The 22426-nt window shown below is 42.0% G+C and overlaps 1 protein-coding gene across 8 annotated transcripts in view; it reads left to right on the forward strand.

The window, feature by feature from the left end:
* The window catches only part of dip2a (disco-interacting protein 2 homolog A), a 193353-nt gene that overhangs the window by 54721 nt on the left and 116206 nt on the right, over window positions 1–22426 (forward strand). For 5 of the 8 annotated variants that reach the window (XM_042306856.1, XM_042306850.1, XM_042306849.1 and 2 more), the window contains exons 3-5: window positions 1163–1279; window positions 2687–2806; window positions 17018–17245. In XM_042306856.1, coding sequence (XP_042162790.1) covers window positions 1163–1279; window positions 2687–2806; window positions 17018–17245 — 465 coding nt within the window. Of the gene's footprint in view, window positions 1–1162; window positions 1280–2686; window positions 2807–2835; window positions 2924–17017; window positions 17246–22426 lie in introns of those variants that run through there. The other 3 variants (XM_042306852.1, XM_042306854.1, XM_042306855.1) reach the window with 2 other exon arrangements.

Below are 22426 nucleotides of genomic sequence, written 5' to 3' on the forward strand. Positions count from 1 at the left end.
GCAGGGGTCTGTAGTCAATTAGGCAGGTTGCTTTCGTGTTCTTAGGCACAGGGACTATGTTGGTATTACAGACTGAATCAGGGACATGTTGAAAATGTCTGTGAAGACACCTGCCAGTTGGTCAGCACATGCCCGGAGCACACGTCCTGGTAATCCGTCTGGCCCCGCAGAGTTGTGTATGTTGACCTGTTTAAAGATCTTACTCACGTCTCATCTGGCAGAGGACATTATCATATCTACTCCTTTCGGATATGTCCTTGACTCTAGTGCTGTATGTATAGCTCATACTGTTGTCACTATCATCACAATACTCTGTACCGTCACCATACTCTGTATTGTCACAATAGGGTCTAGGGTAGGGCTGCAGGGTCTAGGGCAGGGCTGCAGGGGCTGGGCTACAGGGTCTAGGGCAGGGCTGCAGGGTCTAGGGCAGGGCTGCAGGGTCTAGGGCAGGACTGCAGGGTCTAGGGCAGGACTGCAGGGTCTAGGGCAGGACTGCAGGGTCTAGGGCAGGACTGCAGGGTCTAGGGCAGGGCTGCAGGGCTACATGGGGTAGGGCTACAGGGTCTAGGGTAGTGTTTGGAGCGTGTATTGTCACATTTGCTACTTGTTGTCTTGCTCCCTCGTCTTACCACACCAAGCCCTGTATTTTTTTAGAAAGTTTTGTCTAAAATAAATCAGGTTAGCCGCTAATGCTATTTGCGTGTTAGCGAAATTTAATCTAAATCAGAACAAACATAGCTATCTAATCCAGCCCTGTACCAGGTGTAGGCCCAGATCAGCATGTTGTTTGTGCGCAACGGTATCTTCTAATACAGAGAGGAATAGGCTAAGCTTGAATATGTTATTATGTAACATCCAATTAGTGAATTTGTTGTCATGTCAAACTACAATGTAGTCAGTGTTTCCCACTATATTCCAACTATAGAATTAGAATTAGAATTTTATTTCCCTGAAACACCAGGGTCATGAACTACTCATAAATCATATTTAAAACTTACATTATTCAAAAACATAAAATACTGTCATATTGTCAAATGTGAAACACATGGTATAATTTGACGTATTGCCCAGCCCTCTATCTATAGATGGAGAACAGGATCCAGACGTTGTCTCAGGGTTAGAGGTGAACGTGTCTCATCGTGTGTTACTGTGTCTCTAGGTGTAGAACCATCTCTGCAGAAGGAGAACAGGATCCAGATGTCTCAGGCTGCTCCACCAGGATCCAAACACAACAAGTCTCGGGCCACCAACACGCGGGATGAACGCTTCAGATCTGGTAAGAGGACAATCCTACAGGATCAGATGGACTGGGGGGGGTTGAAGGCTTCAGATCTGGTAAGAGGACAAGCCTACAGGATCAGATTGACTGGGGGGGGTTTAAGGCTTCAGATCTGGTAAGAGGACAATCCTACAGGATCAGATGGACTGGGGGTTGAAGGCTTCCGATCTGGTAAGAGGACAATCCTACAGAATCAGATGGACTGGGGGTTGAAGGCTTCAGATCTGGTAAGAGGACAAGCCTACAGGATCAGATGGACTGGGGGGTTGTCTATGACTGGGGTGGCTGGAGTCTTTGACAATGTTTAGGGCCTTCCTCTGACACTCCCTGGTATATAGGTCCTGGATTGCAGGAAGCTTGGCCCCAGTGATGTACTGGGCAGTACTCACTATCCTCTGTAGTACCTTGCGGGCAGAGGCTGAACAGTTGCCATACCAGGCAGTGAAGCAACCATGATCTTGATGGTGCAGCTGTAGAACCTTTTGAGGATCTGAGAACCCATGCCAAATCCTTACAGTCTCCTGAGGGGAATAGGTTTTGTCGTGCCCTCTTCACGACTGCCTTGGTGTGCTTGGACCATGTTAGTTTGTTGATGATGTGGATGCCAAGGATCTTGAAGCTCTCAACCTGCTCCTCTATGAGAATGGCGGCGTGCTCTATCTTTATCCTGTAGTCCACAATCATCTCCTTTGTTTTGATCACGTTGAGGGAGAAGTTGTTGTCCTGGCACCACACGACCAGGTCTCTGCTGTCTCATTGTTGTCTGTGATCAGGCCTAACACTGTTGTCATCTGCAAACTTGATGATATTGTTGGAGTCGTGCCTGGCTATGCAGTCATGAGTGAACAGGGAGTACAGGAAGGGACTGAGCACGCACCCCAGAGGTGCCACCTTGTGGAGTATCAGCGTGGCCCATCAGGAAGTCCAGGATCCAGTTTTAGAGGGAGGTGTTTAGTCCCAGGGTCCTTTAGCTTATTGATGAGCTGTGAAGGTACTATGGTGTTGAATGCTGAGCTGTAGTCAATGAATAGCATTCAGATCTGGTAAGAGGAGGACAATCAGATGGACTGGGGGGGGTTGGTTTCAAATCTGGTGAGCGGACAATCATACAGGATCAGATGGACTTAGTCTGTGTCTGGGTGTCTACCCCTATGTCTAGTCCTGGACTGAAAATCAAGCTCAAAGGAGAATCTGTATTGGAAATGCCTTTTAGTCCAGGATTTGGCTTGTCTGTCCTGGGAACCAACCCTAAATGTGTATTATGGTTGGGTTAACACTTTTCAGGTGTCTGTTCCAATGCTGACATAACCTAAAGGATGTTTTACAGGAAGTGTTCACACAGTGCATGCAGGATATATATGATACTGTGTAATAAACGGTTGCGTGATTTTTGTGTTTGTCTAGACCTGCATACAGAAGCCGTTCACGCTGCCTTGGCCAAGTACAAAGAGCGGAAGATGCCAATGCCCTCCAAGAGACGCTCTGTTCTAGTTCAGTCCTCTGTAGAGGCATGCACTCCCCCAGGTAAGATCATACTACATTACCCAGAACTCACCTGGGCAAAAGGGAGGAAGATGCCAATGCCCTCCAAGAGATGCTCTGTTCTAGTTCAGTCCTCTGTAGAGGCATTCACTCCCCCAGGTAAGATCATACTACATTACCCAGAACTCACCTGGGCCTTAAACTGTACCCCCTGCTACCCACAACCCATCTGGACCTTAGGATCTGATCTAACATAGGTCACCACAGTGAAACTGTCTGTCTGGTGCTGGGACTGTTGGTGTTGCTGAGTGGCAATTCAGCAGAATTTAACCATTGCCTACAACATGGCAAAGTTTGTGTAAAATGGAGAAAACAAATTGAACAATATTTTACAGTTATGGACATGTTGATAAGATCCTCTGAGCTGGTAAGGGTTGGCCACACGGTTCTGCTTTTGTTTAAGATGCAGCTGGTGTTTAGGAACCTGACCAGATAAGAAACATGGTAATGCTAATTTTCCTGATCGCCATGGTGTTCATTTAATTTTTTTTATTTAACCTTTATTTAACTTGGCAAGTCAGTTAAGAACTAATTTGTATTTACAATGATGGCCTACCAAAAGGCAAAATACCTCCTGAGGGGACAGGGGTTAATGGATAATGCTGCCAACCCTTGGTCACACGGTGGATAACCTTGAGCTACTGGATCTAATTTAGTACCGTCGTGGGCTGTTTCCTTCTTCCACTACATGTCATGTTCCTGCATAAGTACTGTTGCTGCATATCTGTCACACCTATTTGCTACATATAGCAAACATGGTTTTGTGTAATCTGGGGCTGCGAAGGCTTGTGCTTTTTGCATTTCCTTTTTTTAATGTCTCAAATGCAATCGGAGCATTAGTGTTCCAGTCTAGTTGAGTTGTCCTGCTTCTTTCATTATCTCTCGCAAAGGGGCTGTTTTAACTACATATTCCTCTATCCAATCTGAGCTAAATCCAGTCATCCCTAAAAAGGTCATAATTTGAGCTACCGTTTGTGGCAATGGTGCTTTGCTGATTCCTTGCAACTATCCTGATGCTATTGCCTTGGTTCCATGAGCTATGTTTCTTCCTCGCTACTCAACCTGAGGCTGGCAATACTGAAGTTTTTTGTTTTAGAAACAATGTCCTTCTCAGCTATCAATATCTGATTGAAGACGTTGGGAGAGTATTTAAATCCCTGGGGAAGACGAGTGTACGTGTATTGTCTTCCTCTGTATGTAAACGCAAACAATTGTCTGCATTCTTCCGCCAGGGGCACACAAAAAAATGCTGCACAGTACTTAGCATCTGGGGGAACATTTGTCAGTAGTGTGTGAGGGTTCGGAACTTCTGAAAGCCAATCCTGTGCAATGTCATTTATTTCTCTTAGGTCATGTACCAGTCTCCATTGTTTACCATCGGCTTTAAGAACAGGTAGCAGAGGTGTATTACAGCGGCTTTTTGTTTCTACTAGTACACCTGATTTTTATCAAACCTTCAATGGTCATGCTTATCCTTTCAGCTTTTGGTTTCATGTGATATTGATCTTTCCAGGGAGGCTTGGCATCTGGTTTCATGTGATATTGATCTTTCCAGGGAAGCTTAGCTTCTGGTTTCATGTGATATTGAGCTTTCCAGGGAGGCTTAGCTTCTGGTTTCATGTGATATCGATCTTTCCATGGAAGCTTAGCTTCTGGTTTCATGTGATATTGATCTTTCCAGGGAGGCTTAGCTTCTGGTTTCATGTGATATCGATCTTTCCAGGGAGGCTTAGCTTTTGGTTTCATGTGATATTGATCTTTCCAGGGAGGCTTAGCTTTTGGTTTCATGTGATATTGATCTTTCCAGGGAGGCTTACCTTTTGGTTTCATGTGATATCGATCTTTCCAGGGAGGCTTGGCTTCTGGTTTCATGTGATATTCTGCTTTCCAGGGAGGCTTAGCATCATATTTCACTTTGATGCTTACATGATTGCTGATTTCACCAATCCAACATCTGTGTCATGTTGAGACCCCTTCTGGAATGATGTTTTCCATTTCCTATCTTTGTTAACTAACTGGCCCTATTTCTTCACCTAACTGTCCTTGCTGATTAGCTGTAACCTCGACTTCCCTTTGATCCCCATTCATTACTGTTGTTGCCAGTATTTTAACCTCGAGCGTCGAGCAATCCCGTATCCAGGAGTGTAATCATAGCCTCAAGCTCATTAGCATAAGGCAACGTTAACTATTCATGAAAATCGCAAATGAAATTAAATAAATATATTGGCTCACAAGCTTAGACTTTTGTTAACAACACTGTCATCTCAGATTTTCAAAATATGCTTTTCAACCATAGCTACACAAGCATTTGTGTAAGAGTATTGATAGCTAGCATAGCATTAAGTCTAGCATTCAGCAGGCAACATTTTCATAAAAACAAGAAAAGCATTCAAATAAAATCATTTACATTTGAAGAACTTCGGATGTTTTCAATGAGGAGACTCTCAGTTAGATAGCAAATGTTCAGTTTTTCCAAAAAGATTATTTGTGTAGGAGAAATGGAGAAATGTTCATCACATTTGGCTAAGAAAAAAAAATGAAAATTCAGTCATTACAACGCCAAACTTTTTTCCAAATTAACTCCATAATATCGACAGAAACATGGCAAACATTATTTAGAATCAATCCTCAAGGTGTTTTTCACATATCTATTCGATGATAAATAATTCGTGGCAGTTTGGTTTCTCCTCTGAACCAAATGGAAAAATGCACGCAGCTGGCGATTACGCAATAATTTCGACAGAGGACACCTAGCGGGCACCTGGTAAATGTAGTCTCTTATGGTCAATCTTCCAATGATATGCCTACAAATACGTCACAATGCTGCAGACACCTTGGGGAAACAACAAAGTGTAGGCTCATTCCTGGCGCATTCACAGCCATATAAGGAGACATTGGAACACAGCGCATTCAAAATCTGGGGCACTTCCTGTATGACATTTCATCTTGGTTTCGCCTGTAGCATTAGTTCTGTGGCACTCACAGACAATATCTTTGCAGTTTTGGAAACGTCAGAGTGTTTTCTTTCCCAAGCTGTCAATTATATGCATAGTCGAGCATCTTTTCGTGACAAAATATCTTGTTTAAAACGGGAACGTTTTTTTATCCAAAAATTAAAAGAGCGCCCCCTATATCGAAGAAGTTAATAAAAGCCTTGTCTTTGCAATGGATTATCTGTTTATCCCTTTACCTTCTTTTGGCTTTCTTCATCAGTCCTGCCAGGGATTTGTTTGGCAGTGTTGTCTGGAGTGTACTGGCTGCTGGCATCACCAACAAACCCCAAGTGGTCCCTGGGGATTTCTGGTTCCTTTTTTCTTATTATTTTGCAGAGCTTTTTGTTGCTTGTTGCCACCATTCACATTCCGGGGTTGTTGTGTATACACATTCACTACTGGTGGTGTGGGTTGCACTTGGACCTGTTGGACAGGAAGCGGTGGTGGCCCTCTTGGGGAGACTGCAGCCATTGTCCCTACCTCTGGCACTGGAGTCATCACTGGGGCCTGGATTTTCTTTTTTCCTTTGTTAGTCAGTTTTTTCAGCTGCAGCTGGGTCAGTTTTCTTTGAATGTCTTTTCCTTGTTCTATGAGTTTCTGTTCATCCTTTCTGTATTTCTCCACTGCATGGATCACATGGTCCCAGAATTCCTTGTGTGACTTTGAAGTCAGACCCACATCCTCCAGCCTGCTCTTTACTGACTGGGGCATGGCTTCTACCACTGACTTCCGGAATAGAGTTGTCATCAGTCGGTCCCCCTCTGGATTCCGTTCTGTTTCAACTTTCCATGGAGGTATGCAGCTGGGTTTTCTGTGTCCCCCATTGCTTTTCCTTTTAGTGCCTTAGGATCAACCCTTGTTGGGTGTTCCTCTTTCAGAGCACGCCAGACAGCTGGACGATATGTGTCCAAAGGCTCGTCCATCTGCCAGTATGTCCCCCGATGCATCAGCAAGGTCACTGTCTTGCAGTACATCCTCCGTGTTTGCTACCCCCACTACTCTTACCAGCAGTGCCTTCAGATCCCCCACAGCCAGTAGTTTCCCTATGGTTTGTTCTTCAAAGGTTCTGATCCATTTTCCAGCTTCATCATGGAGGTTTCGGCAGGCGAGTAACCAACCCTTCCAGGTCCTTTAAGCCCCATGGTACATACGGCCCTTGATCCCCCTTTATCAAAATGGGACACTGTACCCCGTATCTATCAGGTTTTTTCAGCTTTGTCCTATTCCTCATCTTTCTTTGCTTTCCTCCAGGGCTAACCCGTTGTCCCTTACATTGGTCTTTCTAGGCCCTGGCTAGTTCTTCTCTCATTTGCTTTTCTATCTTTTTTAGTTTCTATCCATTTCCATCCTTCTGTCCACCAGAAACTCAATCTTCCTCCGTATATCTCCCCATATTATTTTCGGTATTCCCTTACTTTTTCTATGTCTCATTCCCCTATGGATAGCCTGATCTCCTAATTATTTTATTATTCTTTCCCCGTCTTTGTCTCTTATACTGCTGTCAATTTCTTCCCATTCCCTTTCCTCATCTGATTCGTCAAGCCCTTGTTCTATATAATTCTTCTTAAATTTGTCTAGCTTTTGCTTAAATTCTTCTGCCTTTCTATCCTTTGCTCTTATCTTGTTTCTTGTATGTTGGTCTGATGGTTATTTTTCTACTCATCACTTTCTCCCTTTGCCTGAGAGGGCGTAGAGGGTATAGAGAGCGTAGAAGCCATCTCTTTTCTTCTTTTATCTCTACTTCACCTTTTATTTCTATGGTTCCAGTTATCAGAAACTGTCCATTGGTGGAGGGTTGATGAACCATTCTGCTTTTTCTTGGTCTGGTTTTTCATCTTCTTTCAAAGTTTCTGTTGCTGTTTTCATGCTCTTCTGCTTTAAAAAAAATTGTAGCACTTCGTTCTCCTTTTCTCTTTTGTTCCTCCTTTTCTTCATTTTATTAGTCGCTTGTTTCATGTTTTTTATTTTTTATCAGGGACTCCATTTCTTCACACAATGAAACATCCAACATGCCTTCTGCTGGCCATTTGGTGCTCATTTTCCTTGTGCGTTCTTACCACTTATTCCTAATGGCCTTTTAAGCAACAGGAGTAATAGTCCCCCTAAAGCTTTTTCCTTATCATTCATGAATGCATTTATTGAATTCAAAAGCTCCCTATATATTTTGGTTTCTTTAACATTTGGAGAGACCTATATGGTGCGTCTATTGCTGAGGCAGGACTCTCGAAGCAAATCAGACAAACATTTACTATAAGTAAGAACTGAGCTTTGCTGATAGGGCGGCCACCCTTTTGTGAGACTCGTTCAGGAGACCTGTCATCAGTCACAGAAGTTTCACCGTTCACTGGTCCCTTGTAGCCACTCCTGGCTCGTCATTTATGTCATGGAAATATTTCTCAGATACCGGAGCATGTAAATTCAATTAGACTTTATTACAAAAAGTAACAGAAGCCGAGTAATTCCATGGAACAACTGATTATTCTTTTCAGACCTCTGGTTTTTAGGTTTCCACCTTCAGATGACACACATGGTCACTCCTTATGTAAATGAATAACACCCCGTGGCCTCTCACCACCATTATTTTTGTCTCAATGCATAGTCACATAATCACTTTACCTATACATTCATGTACAAACTACCTCAATTGGCCCGACCAACCAGTTCTCCCGCACAGTGGCTTACCGGGCTATCTGCATTGTCCCACCCACCACCTGCTAAACCCCTCTTTTACGCTACTGCTACACTCTGTTTACCATATATGCATAGTCACTTTAACCATATCTACATGTACAGTGGGGAGAACAAGTATTTGATTTTGCAGGTTTTCCTACTTAGAAAGCATGTAGAGTAATTTTTATCATAGGTACACTTCAACTGTGAGAGACGGAATCAAAAACAAAAATCCAGAAAATCACATTATGATTTCTAAGTTAATTAATTTGCAGAACCTAATATTTGTTACAGAAACCTTTTGATTGCATCTACAGAGATCATACGTTTCCCGTAGTACTTGACCAGGTTTGCACACACTGCAGCAGCGTTTTGGCCCACTCCTCCATACAGACCTTTTCCAGATCCTTCAGGTATCGGGGCTGTCGCTGGGCAATACGGACTTTCAGCTCCCTCCAAAGATTTTATATTGGGTTCAGGTCTGGAGTTTGTTAGGCCACTCCAGGACCTTGAGATGCTTCTTATGGAGCCACTCCTTAGTTGCCCTGGCTGTGTGTTTTGGGTCATTGTCATGCTGGAAGACCCAGCCACGACCCATCTTCAATGCTCTTACTGAGGGAAGGAGGTTGTTGGCCAAGATCTCGTGATACATGGCCCCATCCATCCTCCTCTCAATACGGTGCAGTCGTCCTGTCCCCTTTGCAGAAAAGCATCCCCAAATAATGATGTTTCCACCTCCATGCTTCACGGTTGGGATGGTGTTCTTGGGGTTGTACTCATCCTTCTTCCTCCAAACACGGCGAGTGGAGTTTAGACCAAAAAGCTCTATTTTTGTCTCATCTGACCACATGACCTTCTCCCATTCCTCCTCTGGATCATCCAGATGGTCATTGGCAAACTTCAGAAGGGCCTGGACATGCGCTGGCTTGAGCAGGGGGACCTTGTGTGCGCTGCAGGATTTTAATCCATGACGGCGTAGTGTGTTACTAATGGTTTTCTTTGAGACTGGTCCCAGCTCTCTTCAGGTCATTGACCAGGTTCTGCTGTGTAGTTCTGGCCTGATCCCTCACCTTCCTCATGATCATTGATGCCCCACGAGATGAGATCTTGCATGGAGCCCCAAACAGAGGGTGATTGACCGTCATCTTGAACTTCTTCCATTTTCTAATAATTGCGCCAACAGTTGTTGCCTTCTCACCAAGCTGCTTGCCTATTGTCCTGTAGCCCATCCCATCCTTGTGCAGGTCTACAATGTTATCGATGATGTCCTTACACAGCTCTCTGGTCTTGGCCATTGTGGAGAGGTTGGAGTCTGTTTGAGTGTGTGGACAGATGTCTTTTATACAGGTAACGAGTTCAAACAGGTACAGCTAATACAGGTAATGTGTGGAGAACAGGTGGGCTTCTTAAAGAAAAACTAACAGGTCTGTGAGAGCAGGAATTCTTAGTGGTTGGTAGGTGATCAAATACTTATGTCATGCAATAAAATGCAAATTAATTATTCGTTTTAGATTCCGTCTCTCACAGTTGAAGTGTACCTATGATAAAAAATTACAGACCTCTACATGAGTTGTAAGTAGGAAAACCTGCAAAATCGGCAGTGTATCAAATACTTGTTCTCCCCACTGTACATACTACTTCCGGTGTCTGTATATAGCCTCGCTACTGTATATAGCCTGTCTTTTTACTGTTGTTTTATTTCTGTACTTTGATTTGATTCTTGCTTGTTAACGCCCACATCTGACTTATCTTAGTTTATATTATAATGGCGGTGCCAGAGTATTAATACAAAACTAATACATTTATTGCACATATATATTTCCAGTATAAGTGCATTTCTAATATTATTTGATTAATACAGACATGTCTTTTCACTATGCAACATTTCTCCCCAATACATATACATGGCTTGTGGATCTAGTATTGAATAACTAAAGTACATAGTCACTGACCTTCACAGGTTCAGGCCTATGTTGCCCAGGAATGATTAACCCATATACGTGTCCAGTAGCCTTCGCAAGATCAGACTCGGCCCAAGACGGTCGTGTCTGTTGTTCAAGCTTGGCACATTCACAACGATTCTGCTTACGTTTCTCTTTCCATATTTAACAGTTTGCCTTATTGGTCCAGCTTTATACATTCACATGGATCCAGCCTATGTTATGCTTATTTATGTCTAATGATTAACCCCATATTGATTATGCTCTCTACTTCTGCGAAAACAATATAGATACTGTAAAATCCCCATGTTGTCATAGATTTTTTCCTACAAGTTCTGACCCACTGGAATTGTGATACAGTGAAATAATCTGTTAAAAATTGTAGGAAAAATGAGTTGTCATGCACAAAGTAGATGTCCTTACTGACTTGCCAAAACTATAGTTTGTTAACAGGAAATTTGTTGAGTGGTTGAAAAAACTAGTTTTAATGACTCCAACCTAAGTGTATGTAAATTTACGACTTCAACTGTATAAATTATGTCTCCATAATGTAGTAGGATGGTCATCTGAATCGGGGTTAGTTTGGTAGCTGGGGTGTAAGAGCGATTACGATAAATCAAGACGTGGTTTCCTCTAACTTTAGCCTGCAGCTTTGATATGTGCCGAGAGAAGGACAGTGTACCGTCTAGCTATACTCCCAAGTACTTGTATGAGGTGACTACCTCAAGCTCTAAACCCTCAGCGGTAGTAATCACACCTGGAGAGAGGGGCATTCTTCTTACCAAACCACATAACCTTTGTTTTGGAGGTGTTCAGAACAAGGTTATTAAAGCACCAGCTGTCAGAGCAGCTCACAGATAACTGCACCTGTACATAGCCCATCTGTAAATAGCCCATCCAACTACCTCATCCTCCATACTGTTATTTATTTTGCTCCCTTGCACCCCAGTATCTCAACCTGCACACTCATATTCTGCACATCTACCATTCCAGTGTTTAATTGCGTTATTGTAATTATTTCGCCACTGTCCTATTTATTGACTTCCCTCCCTTATCCTACCGTAATTGCATACTGTATATAGAATTTTTCTGTTGTATTATTGTCTGCATGTTTTGTTAATTCCATGTGTAACTCTGTTGTTTGTGCTTGGCTTTATCTTGGCCAGGTCACAGTTGTAAATAAAAAAAAATTCTCAACTAGCCTACCTGGTTAAATAAAGGTTAAAAAATGTTTTTACGGCCGAGCTGTAGTCAATGGACAGTATTCTCACGTAGGTGTTCCTTTTGTCCAAGTGGGAAAGGGCAGTGTGTAATAGAGATTGCGTCATCTGTGGATCTGTTTGGGAGATATGCGGTATGGAATGGGTCCAGGGTGTCTGGTTATGATGTTGTTGTGAGCCATGTCCAGCCTTTCAAAGCATTTCATAACTACAGATGTGAGTGCTACTGGGCTGTAGTTATTTAGGCCGGTTACCTTGGGGTTCTTGTGCACAGGGACTATGGTGGTCTGCTTGAAACATGTAGCTATTACAGACTCAGCCAGGGAGAGATTAAAAATGTCAGTGAAGACATGTGCCAGCTTGTCAGCGCATGCTCTGAGTACACGTCCTGTTAATTAGTCTGGCTCTGCGGCCTTGGGAATGTTAAGGTCTTACTCGTTTTAAGGTCTTACTGTTATCGTCTATGGAGAGCGTGTTCACACATTTGTCCAGAACAGCTTGTGCTCTCATACATGGTTCAGTGTTGCTTGCCTCAAAGCGAGCATTGAATGCCTTTAGCTTGTCTGACAGTTTGCAAGCCCTGCTACATCCCATGACCGTCAGATTCGGTGTAGTAGGTTTCGATCTTAGTCCTGTATTGCCGCTCTGCCTGTTTGATGGTTTGTTGGAGGGCTTAGCAGAATTTCTTATAAGCGTCTGGGTTAGTGTCCCGCTCATTGAAAGCGGCAGATTTAGCTCAGTGCGGATGTTTCCTGTTATCCATGGCTTCTGGTTGGGATATGTACATACAGTCACTGTGGGGATGACGTTGACGATGCACTTATTAATAAAGCCAGTGACTGACGTGGTAAACGCCTCAATGCAATTGGATGAATCCCGGAATATATTCCAGTCTGTGCTACAAAACGGTCCTCTAGCTTAGCATCCGCCTCATTGGACCACTTCCGTATTGAGCGCATCACTGGTACTTCCTGTTTGAGTTTCTGTTTGTAAGCAGGAATCAGGAGGATTGAGTCAGATTTGCCAAATGGAGGGTGAGAGAAAGATTTGAATGTGTCTGTGTGTGTGGAGTAAAGGTGATCTACAGTTTTTGTTCATTCTAGTTGCACAGAAATGAGGTAAAACAGAACATCCTGCTGACAGGTCCACAACAATGTACCATTGTCTAATCTTTTAGAAACTGACAGTCCTTTTCCAGATACTGCATAAATTACTGCTGAAGATGAAAACATCCTGCCAACACAGTTTAATATAATTGACAGTATGGGTAGGCTACAGTATTGCTGTGCGATAAGAGCCCGACATGGTTGCCTATTTAATCTCAGAGCCTTTACCAAGGCAGGAGCTAGAAAACCCAATGATCTATTGATCATCTAAATATTGAACAACAATTGGTCTTCTGCATGCCTTGGCCTAATGCCAATAGTTCCACATTATAAAGGGCCTTATTAGCTTTCCGTCCAATTGGGGACAGATTTTCATGCAAATATTAGAAAATATGCACACTTTCTCACCTTCTCACCATTGGGGTTTCCATCAAACTGACTGAAAAAATCAGTGTATGATGAGTGTAAACATGACATTTACTTTTCGCTTTAGATTTCTCATGTACCCAATAAAAATCTAAAGTTCAATATGTTTCCATTGCATTTTCAACTCTACCGATAGTTGTCACAAAACCCCCACAGACGTCAATTCAAAGTCTAGTCCATGTTGGTTCAACGTAATTTCATTGAAATCACGTAGGAAAACAATGTTGATTCTAAAAGTGTGCCCAATGGGACTGTTTTTTTAAAATAGTGGCTGTAATAAATATATCACTAGCCACTTTAAACAATGCCACTTAAAATAATGTTTACATACCCTACATTACTCATCTCATATGTATATACTGTTCTCTATACCATCTACTGCATCTTACCTATGCCGTTCGGCCATCGCTCATCCATATATTTATATGTACATATTCTTATTCATCCCTTTACACGTGTGTGTGTATGTGTGTGTGTGTGTGTGTGTGTGTGTATAAGGTAGTTGTGGGTGAAATCTTTAGATTACTTGTTAGATATTACTGCACTGTAGGAAGTAGAAGCACAAGCATTTCACTACATTCGTGTTAACATCTGCTAACCATGTGTATGTGACAAATAAAATGTGAATTCATGGGCCTGCTCAGGTCTTGGCACGTGCGCTGTAGTTAACAGTTTGCATATACCGTGCGGGTAGGCTACCTACATAAAGAAATTATTATGGATAAGAGAGAGAATATTCTTATGTGTCAAATGATTTGAAGGTAGGCCTTGAAATACATCCACAGGTACACCTCCTATTGACTCATGATGTCAATTAGCCTATCAGAAGCTTCTAAAGCCATTACATCATTTTCTGGAATTTTCCAAGCTGGTTAAAGGCACATTCAACTTAGTGTATGTAAACTTCTGACCCACTGGAATTGTGATACAGTGAATTATAAGTGAAATAATCTGTCTGTAAACAATTGTTGGAAAATGATTTTGTGTCATGCACAAAGTAGATGTCCTAACTGACTTGCCAAAACTATAGTTTGTTAACAAGACATTTGAAAAACGAGTTTTAATGACTCCAACATAAGTGTGTGAACTTCTGACTTCAACTGTATAAGCTGGAAGTAGAAGCCTAGGTGGTGTTGTTCATTAGTTTACTCCAGTTAGGGGAGGGGTGGTAGGGTTAGAAAGTAATAAAGGAAAATATATTTGAAAGTTGTGTATTTGTGTGTATATACAGTACCAGTCAAAAATGTGGACACCTACTCATTCCAGGGTTTTCTTTATTTTTACTATTGTACATTGTAGAATAATGGTGAAGACATCAAACTATTAAGTAACACATTACACAAATCAACTTTTTAACAAGGCACACCTGTTAATTGAAATGGATTCCAGGTGACTACTTCATGAAGCTGGTTGAGAATGCCAGGAGTGTACAAAGCTGTCAACTAGCAAAGGGTTGCTACTTTGAAGAATCTCACATATAAAATCTATTTTGATTTGTTAAACAATTTCTTGGTTACTTCATGATTTCATATGTGTTATTTCATAGTTTTGATGTCTACACTATTATTCTACAATGTAGAAAATGGTAAGAATAAAGAAAAACCCTAGAATGAGTAGGTGTGTCCAAATGTTTGACTGGTACTGTCCACTACCGTTCAAAAGTTTGGGGTCACTTAGAAATGTCCTTGTTTTTGAAAGAAAAGCACATTTGTTTTTCCATTAAAATTACATCAAATTCATCAGAAATACAGTGTAGCCATTGTTAATGTTGTAAATGATTATTGTAGCAGGAAATGGCAGATGAACTTTCTACATAGGCGTACAGAGGCCCATTATCAGCAACCATCACTCCTGTGTTCTAATGGCACGTTGTGTTAGCTAATCCAAGTTCATCATTTTAAAAGGCTAATTGATCATTAGAAAACCCTTTTTGCAGTTATGTTAGCACAGCTGAAAACTGTTGTCCTGCTTAAAGAAGCAATAAAACTGGCCTTCTTTAGACTAGTTGAGTACCTGGAGCATCAGCATTTGTGGGTTTGATTACAGGCTCAAAATGGCCAGAAACAGTCCTTCTGAAACTCGTCAGTCTATTCTTGTTTTGAGAAATGAAGGCTATTCCATGCGAGTCATTGCCAAGAAACTGAAGATCTCATACAACATTGTGTACTACTCACAGAACCGAACAGAAAGTGGGAGGCCCCGGTGCACAACTGAGCAAGAGGACAAGTACGTACATTAGTGTCTAGTTTGAGAAACAGATGCCTCAAGTCCTCAACTGACAGCTTCATTAAATCGTACCCGCAAAACACCAGTCTCAACGTCAACAGAGGTGACTCCAGGATGCTGGCCCTCTAGGCAGAGTTCCTCTGTCTAGTGTCTGTTATTTTGCCCATCTTAATCTTTAATTTATTTTGGCCAGTTTGAGACATGGCCTTTTCTTTGCATCTCTGCAAGACAATTACATTGATACAGTCTATCTGCACTGTTAAAGCTGATCTTCCTCTGCCAAAAATTGTAAAAATACCAGGGAGGTTTTCCATTGCCTCACAAAGAAGGGCACCTATTGGTAGATGAGTAAACATGATCAACAATCAACTAGACGGTGCTTAATGGATTACAAAAATAATAATGGGGAAATTATTGTTGTCCAGGTGTGCAAAGCTCTTAGACTTACTCAGAAAGACTCACAGCTGTCATCGACACTAAGGTATTGACGTCATCGACGTTTTAAGGTATTGACTCGGGTGTGAATACTTATAAAGATGAGATTCATGCATGTCATTAAAGGGTATTGTGTGTAGTTGGGTGATACATTTAAACAAACTCTATTTTGAATTCAGGCTGTATGTGGAATAAGTCAAGGTGTGGGAATACCTTTTACCACTGTTTTGAATCTGTAGCCTAATAAACTGCATGCTTTCCCGAGTCGTAGTGGGAGGACCACACACCATATCACGTGACTGCAAGTTTACTTGTTATATACATTTTTGCACATTAAGGTGTTTCCCACTGCCATTTCTCGTGTAATTAATTGTACAGACAAAAAAAGATCCCACCATGCCGAATTAACAAATTATCTGTCGGCATTTATAAAATGATTCCGAAACGTCCTGTCGTGATTTGTTTTTATACGGTATGGCCTCTACATTTATATATTTTTTTATTGTTGGACATAAGACTAAAAACACCAGGAATTCAGCTCCAACTGATTTTCTTTTGAGAAATCTCGAATACATTTTTCCCATGCATAATATATCGATAGATATATGTGATCCCCTGTTTCTTCCTCCAACTCAGAGCCTAGTTTCTTTCAAGGTCCTGCCTTTTTAGGGAGTTTTTCCTAGCCACCATGCTTCTACATCTGCATTGCTTGCTGATTGGTGTTTTAGGATGAGTTTCTGTATAGCAGTTTGTGGCAACTGCTGATGTAAAAAGGGCTTTAAATAAATTATATTGATATACAAATGTAAGCAAAGTTTGAAATGATTATGTTTTGGTCAAATATTATATCAGTTTAGGCTTCTTGTGGTCAATTTGCAGTCTACAAATGATTTGTAAGCATGTTCGGGCCCCCGAGCATCCGCTCAAGAAAAAATCGACCCGTGGCTTAATCTAGTTGATGATCCCTGCCCTACGGGTTTCAGCCTTGAGTCTGTCTCGTCCCCTAGTTTCCAGTCTCCACCCTTCCAAGGCATGAGTTGGTTGCATATTAATAAAATAACCCTATGCCCAGTTCACAAGTAGGGAATAGGGTGCCATTTGGAACGCACCGTGGTACTTCCTGTCTCTGTCTGCTGTGAACCTGCCTCCCTGCCTGTTTTGACCTCTGACCTCACAGACACGTCCTCGGCATCAGAAGACGAGGGTTCACTGCGTCGTGCGGGCCGGATGGTGTCCTCCACGCCGTACCAGAACCACCCGGCGCCGAACATAGAACACTGGTTTAACAGAGTCATCCAGGGCTCCTCCACCTCCTCCTCTGCATCCTCCACCTCATCCCATCCTGGAGGGACTGTCCACGCTGCCGCCGCCGTGCTGGCTGACCTCATGGCATACACCCAGATAGGTAAAACATCTTTACCTAACCACACCTAACTACACCCAGATACCCCATTCATTCTGACTCGGTCCTTTTAGGCTTGTTCACCACACAGCATGGCCCTAAAACCCTGAGGACATCCAACTACTGTAGACACAGAGCATTCGGAAAGTAGTCAGACCCTTTGACTTTTTCCACATTTTGTTATATTACAGCCATATTCTAAAATGGATTAAATAGTTATCTTCCTCATCAATCTACACACAATATCCCATAATTTCAACGTGAAAACTGTTTTTTAGAACAGAAATAACTTATTTACATAAGTATTCAGACCCTTTGCTATGAGACTTGAAATTGAGCTCAGGTGCATCCTGTTTCCAATGATCATCCTTGATGTTGGTACAACTTGATTGTAGTCTACCTGTGGTAAATTCAATTGATTGAACATGATTTGGAAAGGCACACACCTGTCTTAATAATGTCTCACAGTTGACAGTGCATGTCAGAGCAAAAACCAAACCATGAGGTCGAAGGAATTGTCCGTAGAGCTCAGAGACAGGATTGTGTCGAGGCACAGATCTGAGGAAAGGTACCAAAATATTTCTGCAGCATTGAAGGTCCCCAAGAACACAGTGGCCTCCAAGAACACAGTGGCCTCCAAGAACACAGTGGCCTCCAAGAACACAGTGGCCTCCATCATTCTGTTAAAACTGAAAATTATTTTATAACCTCTTTTCAATAAGGAATTGAGACCAAAAGGTCAAGAGAAGTTTAAAGTGTTTAATACCAAGGATAGTCAGCTGAGTGCATCCATTTAGGAAAGATCACAACACATGTTATACTCTTCCCTTAATACTCACAGTACACCTCAAACCTCCCCAGCTATACATACATTTTATGACCCCACTGACTTTCCCCCCTTTCCCCTGTGGAATGTCCATGCTCCTCTCTTCGTTTATCCAGATGTCAGAATCACACCCCGACCATCTTCTGGGCCTGACCCTGCTGTCTGATGCTAGACAATTTCCTATTCTCTGATTAGGTCAACCTTTCTAAATTAGGATACACACAGTTTCATGACGTAAACTCCATTAATACTCACAGTAATCATTCACTAAACAGGATACACACAGTTTCATGACCTTAATTCCATTAATACTCAGTAATCATTCACTAAACAGGATACAGACAGTTTCATGACCTTAATTCCATTAATACTCAGTAATCATTCACTAAACAGGATACAGACAGTTTCATGACGTAAACTCCATTAATACTCACAGTAATCATTCACTAAACAGGATACACACAGTTTCATGACCTTAATTCCATTAATACTCAGTAATCATTCACTAAACAGGATACAAACAAACTACAGTTTAACTTGAAACATGTTACATTTGAACAGAATCCATCAGTCCCCCCTATTCAGCCATAAACATTTCTTATTGTTTAATATCACTAAACAATCATTCAACTACCGGCTGTAGACCTTCTTTGGTTTTCTCCAGAACTGAGAGTGATAGAAACAGACTTAATAGAGAAAATAGAAAATAATAAACTCTTAAGTTAAAACAATCCTATTTTCTACTGATTATCATAAGCATCTATGTAGATACATTTATAAACAACATCTCTGACCACAGCTTGAGGAACCCGACCGACACAATCTCCTGCTACCCCTGAACCCCATGCCCACTGATATGCTTTTCTGCTAAGGTCCACAAAAAGTAGGGCTCTAAATGTCCCCATTATGCTTTTCCTCAGTCTTCCATCAAGGGCTTACAGGATCACGAGATGTTTTTCAGCCAAGTCCTCCTCACTGTGAGCCGTAGCCTGAATCAATTTCACCAGCTCTTGTGGAAGATCTGCATTATAGATGCGTTTCAACAAAGCTTTTACTATATGGAATCCTCACAATGCCACCAGAACTCCTCCGTAACTGCCATCACTGCCCATGCTGCATATTCCAACATCCACCTTATTTGGGCCTTATTTGGATAGTCCAATACCATGCTGTTCCTACAGCACCTCCCACAACCTTAAGTCTCTCTTGTTATTTCTCCCAAGGTAACAGCAGTAAGTATTGTTACAACTTTAACTCGGTTAGTGGCTTTCATCACCTGCTTTACCGTTAGATCTATGATTGAGTTTGTGAGATTCTCATTTTCCCAGTCTTCTCCTAATGTTTTCCTGACCAGCTTATCTATTGCCTCGTTATGTTGTGCTACAGTAGGGACTGGCGGGGTAATAATTACCATTACTCAGATCTGGATCACATCTCTCATCCCACTGCCTTCCCATCCCCCACCCCCCTGTGAAAACCCTGTGTGTGACAGGTTTTAGGACCTAAGGGTTGTTTTTCCACAATCCCTCTACAAATCCCTGTTAACCATGTCTTGGTCCCAGTTCTCTGGGAGGTAATGGATTATCTGCCCTTTGATATGAGGGGAGAGCATTGGGGTTGAGGGAGTGTCCAGTTCTACATATCTCTGTGTCACATGCTTCCTGATCGTCCTCGGCAACAGATGGGCTGCTACTGCAAGCGTTTTCTCTGAGAATACAGCTTCCTGTATACATGGGTCTGTGGCAACCCTCTCAATTGTTGTTCCCTCATCAGTAAAACCTTCTCTGTGTGGCTATTAAAGTCTGAAATTATAAGTCTATTTCAGCGATGCTTATGATCACCATCCTAGAGTCCTCCATGTTGAGCTTATCCTTCCACTCTGCACAGACCACTGTCTTTCTCACACTACGCACGATTCCCTGTAAAACTCTACACTGGAGTGGTATCATTCTCTAATGAGTCTATCACCCATGTTCTTAATTCATAGGCAAGGCATCCATCTGCCTCCGTCACATGTATTCCTCTATTTCCTGTCCCTGTGAAGACTATGGCCTTGGTATTCGGGATACCCTGGCGAGGGCTTACATGGGTTACTCCCACGTCCGACACCAACACTCCATAGCAATGTCCTGTACTTCCTCTACTCTGCCACAGACATGGGCGGATATTTGTCTCATGAACGTCTCTGGAGAGACCTGAAAATAGCTGTGCAGCGAGGCTCCCCATCGAACCTGACAGATCTTGAGACGATCTGCAGAGAATAATGGAAGAAACTCCCCAAATACAGGTGTGCCAAGCTTGTAGCGTCATACCCAAAAGAAGACTCAAGGCTGTAATCACTGACAAAGGTGCTTCAACAAAGTACTGAGTAAAGGGTCTGAATACTTATGTAAATGTTTCTAAAAACTTTTTTTTTTAAAAATCAATCTACATACAATACCCCATAATGGCGAAGGAAAAAAAATAATGTTTAGAATAAGGCTGTAACATAAACTATAGAAAAAGTCAAGGGGTCTGAATACTTTCCAAATGCACTGTGGGATAGATGGAATATAACATTGATTCATTTAATTACTTTTTTTTTGAGGAACCACTAATGATTAAGTTATGGGGGTGATTGGCCGGCCGCTCATTAGGTAATGTCTAAACCGAACTTATTTGAGAAGTCATTACTTTATTATATTGCTCAACATTTTCTTAACATTTGTCATTTGTCATGTCATCTGCTCTCGTCTGACTAAGGCTGCATATTTTCAGTCATTTTCCTCCAATCTGTAAAGTTATGAAGCCACACCCATTTACTGAAGATTTGCATTATGGGCCCAGAAAGCATGGAAATAGTTTCCACTGCTTGTATACTTCGTATTTTGGCATATGTAGTACGACATTATGAACTTTTGGCATACTAACTATATCCATACTATGACCAATAAGCCTACTATTTACTCAATTCACGTCGCAAATAGTGAGGTTAGTGCGGTTATTATGAGTATTGAAACACAGCTAGAGACAGACAAGTGACAGGACTCGATGCCTCGTTACCATGGTAACCCCCCACCCTTAAAGGGGCAGGTGAACATTTTGTCTATAATATTTTTGTTAAAAGACTGAAGGCACAAAAAATGAAATGAATTGATCAATATACCACATTACTTCTTGCTAATACAAAGCTTGGTCATCTGTTTTTTGAAATATTTTTTTATTTATGTAATTATGGGGGGAAATTATTTTGTCTGGTAAAAAATCTGAGCGTCTGGTAGATTTTTTAAAATCTACCTGCCACAGTGCCTGGTGTACCAAAAATAACATTTTAGGCCCTGGCTGTTGTTGGTGTGCAGCTGTTGTTCATGTGTACAGACCTCTAGGAACATGTACAGTGGGGCAAAAAAGTATTTAGTCAGCCACCAATTGTGCAAGTTCTCCCACTTAAAAAGATGAGAGGCCTGTAATTTTCATCATAGGTACACTTCAACTATGACAGGCGAAATGAGAAAAAAAAATCCAGAAAATCACATTGTAGAATTTGAATGAATTTATTTGCAAATTATGGTGGAAAATAAGTAAATATCTCAATACTTTGTTAAATACCCTTTGTTGGCAATGACAGAGGTCAAACGTTTTCTGTAAGTCTTAACAAGGTTTTCACACACTGTTGCTGGTATTTTGGCCCATTCCTCCATGCAGATCTCCTCTAGAGCAGTGATGTTTTGGGGCTGTTGCTGGGCAACACAGACTTTCAACTCCCTCCAAAGATTTTCTATGGGGTTGAGATCTGGAGACCGGCTAGGCCACTCCAGGACCTTGAAATGCTTCTTACGAAGCCACTCCTTCGTTGCCCGGGCGGTGTGTTTGGGATCATTGTCATGCTGAAAGACCCAGCCACGTTTCATCTTCAATGCCCTTGCTGATGGAAGGAGGTTTTCACTCAAAATCTCACGATACATGGCCCCATTCATTCTTTCCTTTACACGGATCAGTCGTCCTGGTCCCTTTGCAGAAAAACAGCCCCAAAGCATGATGTTTCCACCCCCATGCTTCACAGTAGGTATGGTGTTCTTTGGATTCAACTCAGCATTCTTTGTCCTCCAAACACGACAAGTTGAGTTTTTACCAAAAAGTTATATTTTGGTTTCATCTGACCATATGACATTCTCCCAATCTTCTTCTGAATCATCCAAATGCTCTCTAGCAAACTTCAGACTGGCCTGGACATGTACTGGCTTAAGCAGGGGGACACGTCTGGCACTGCAGGATTTGAGTCCCTGGCGGCATAGTGTGTTACTGATGGTAGGCTTTGTTACTTTGGTCCCAGCTCTCTGCAGGTCATTCACTAGGTCCCGGGATTTTTGCTCACCGTT

Source organism: Oncorhynchus tshawytscha, linkage group LG26 (assembly GCF_018296145.1).
Source record: "Oncorhynchus tshawytscha isolate Ot180627B linkage group LG26, Otsh_v2.0, whole genome shotgun sequence".
Taxonomy (NCBI): domain Eukaryota; kingdom Metazoa; phylum Chordata; class Actinopteri; order Salmoniformes; family Salmonidae; genus Oncorhynchus; species Oncorhynchus tshawytscha.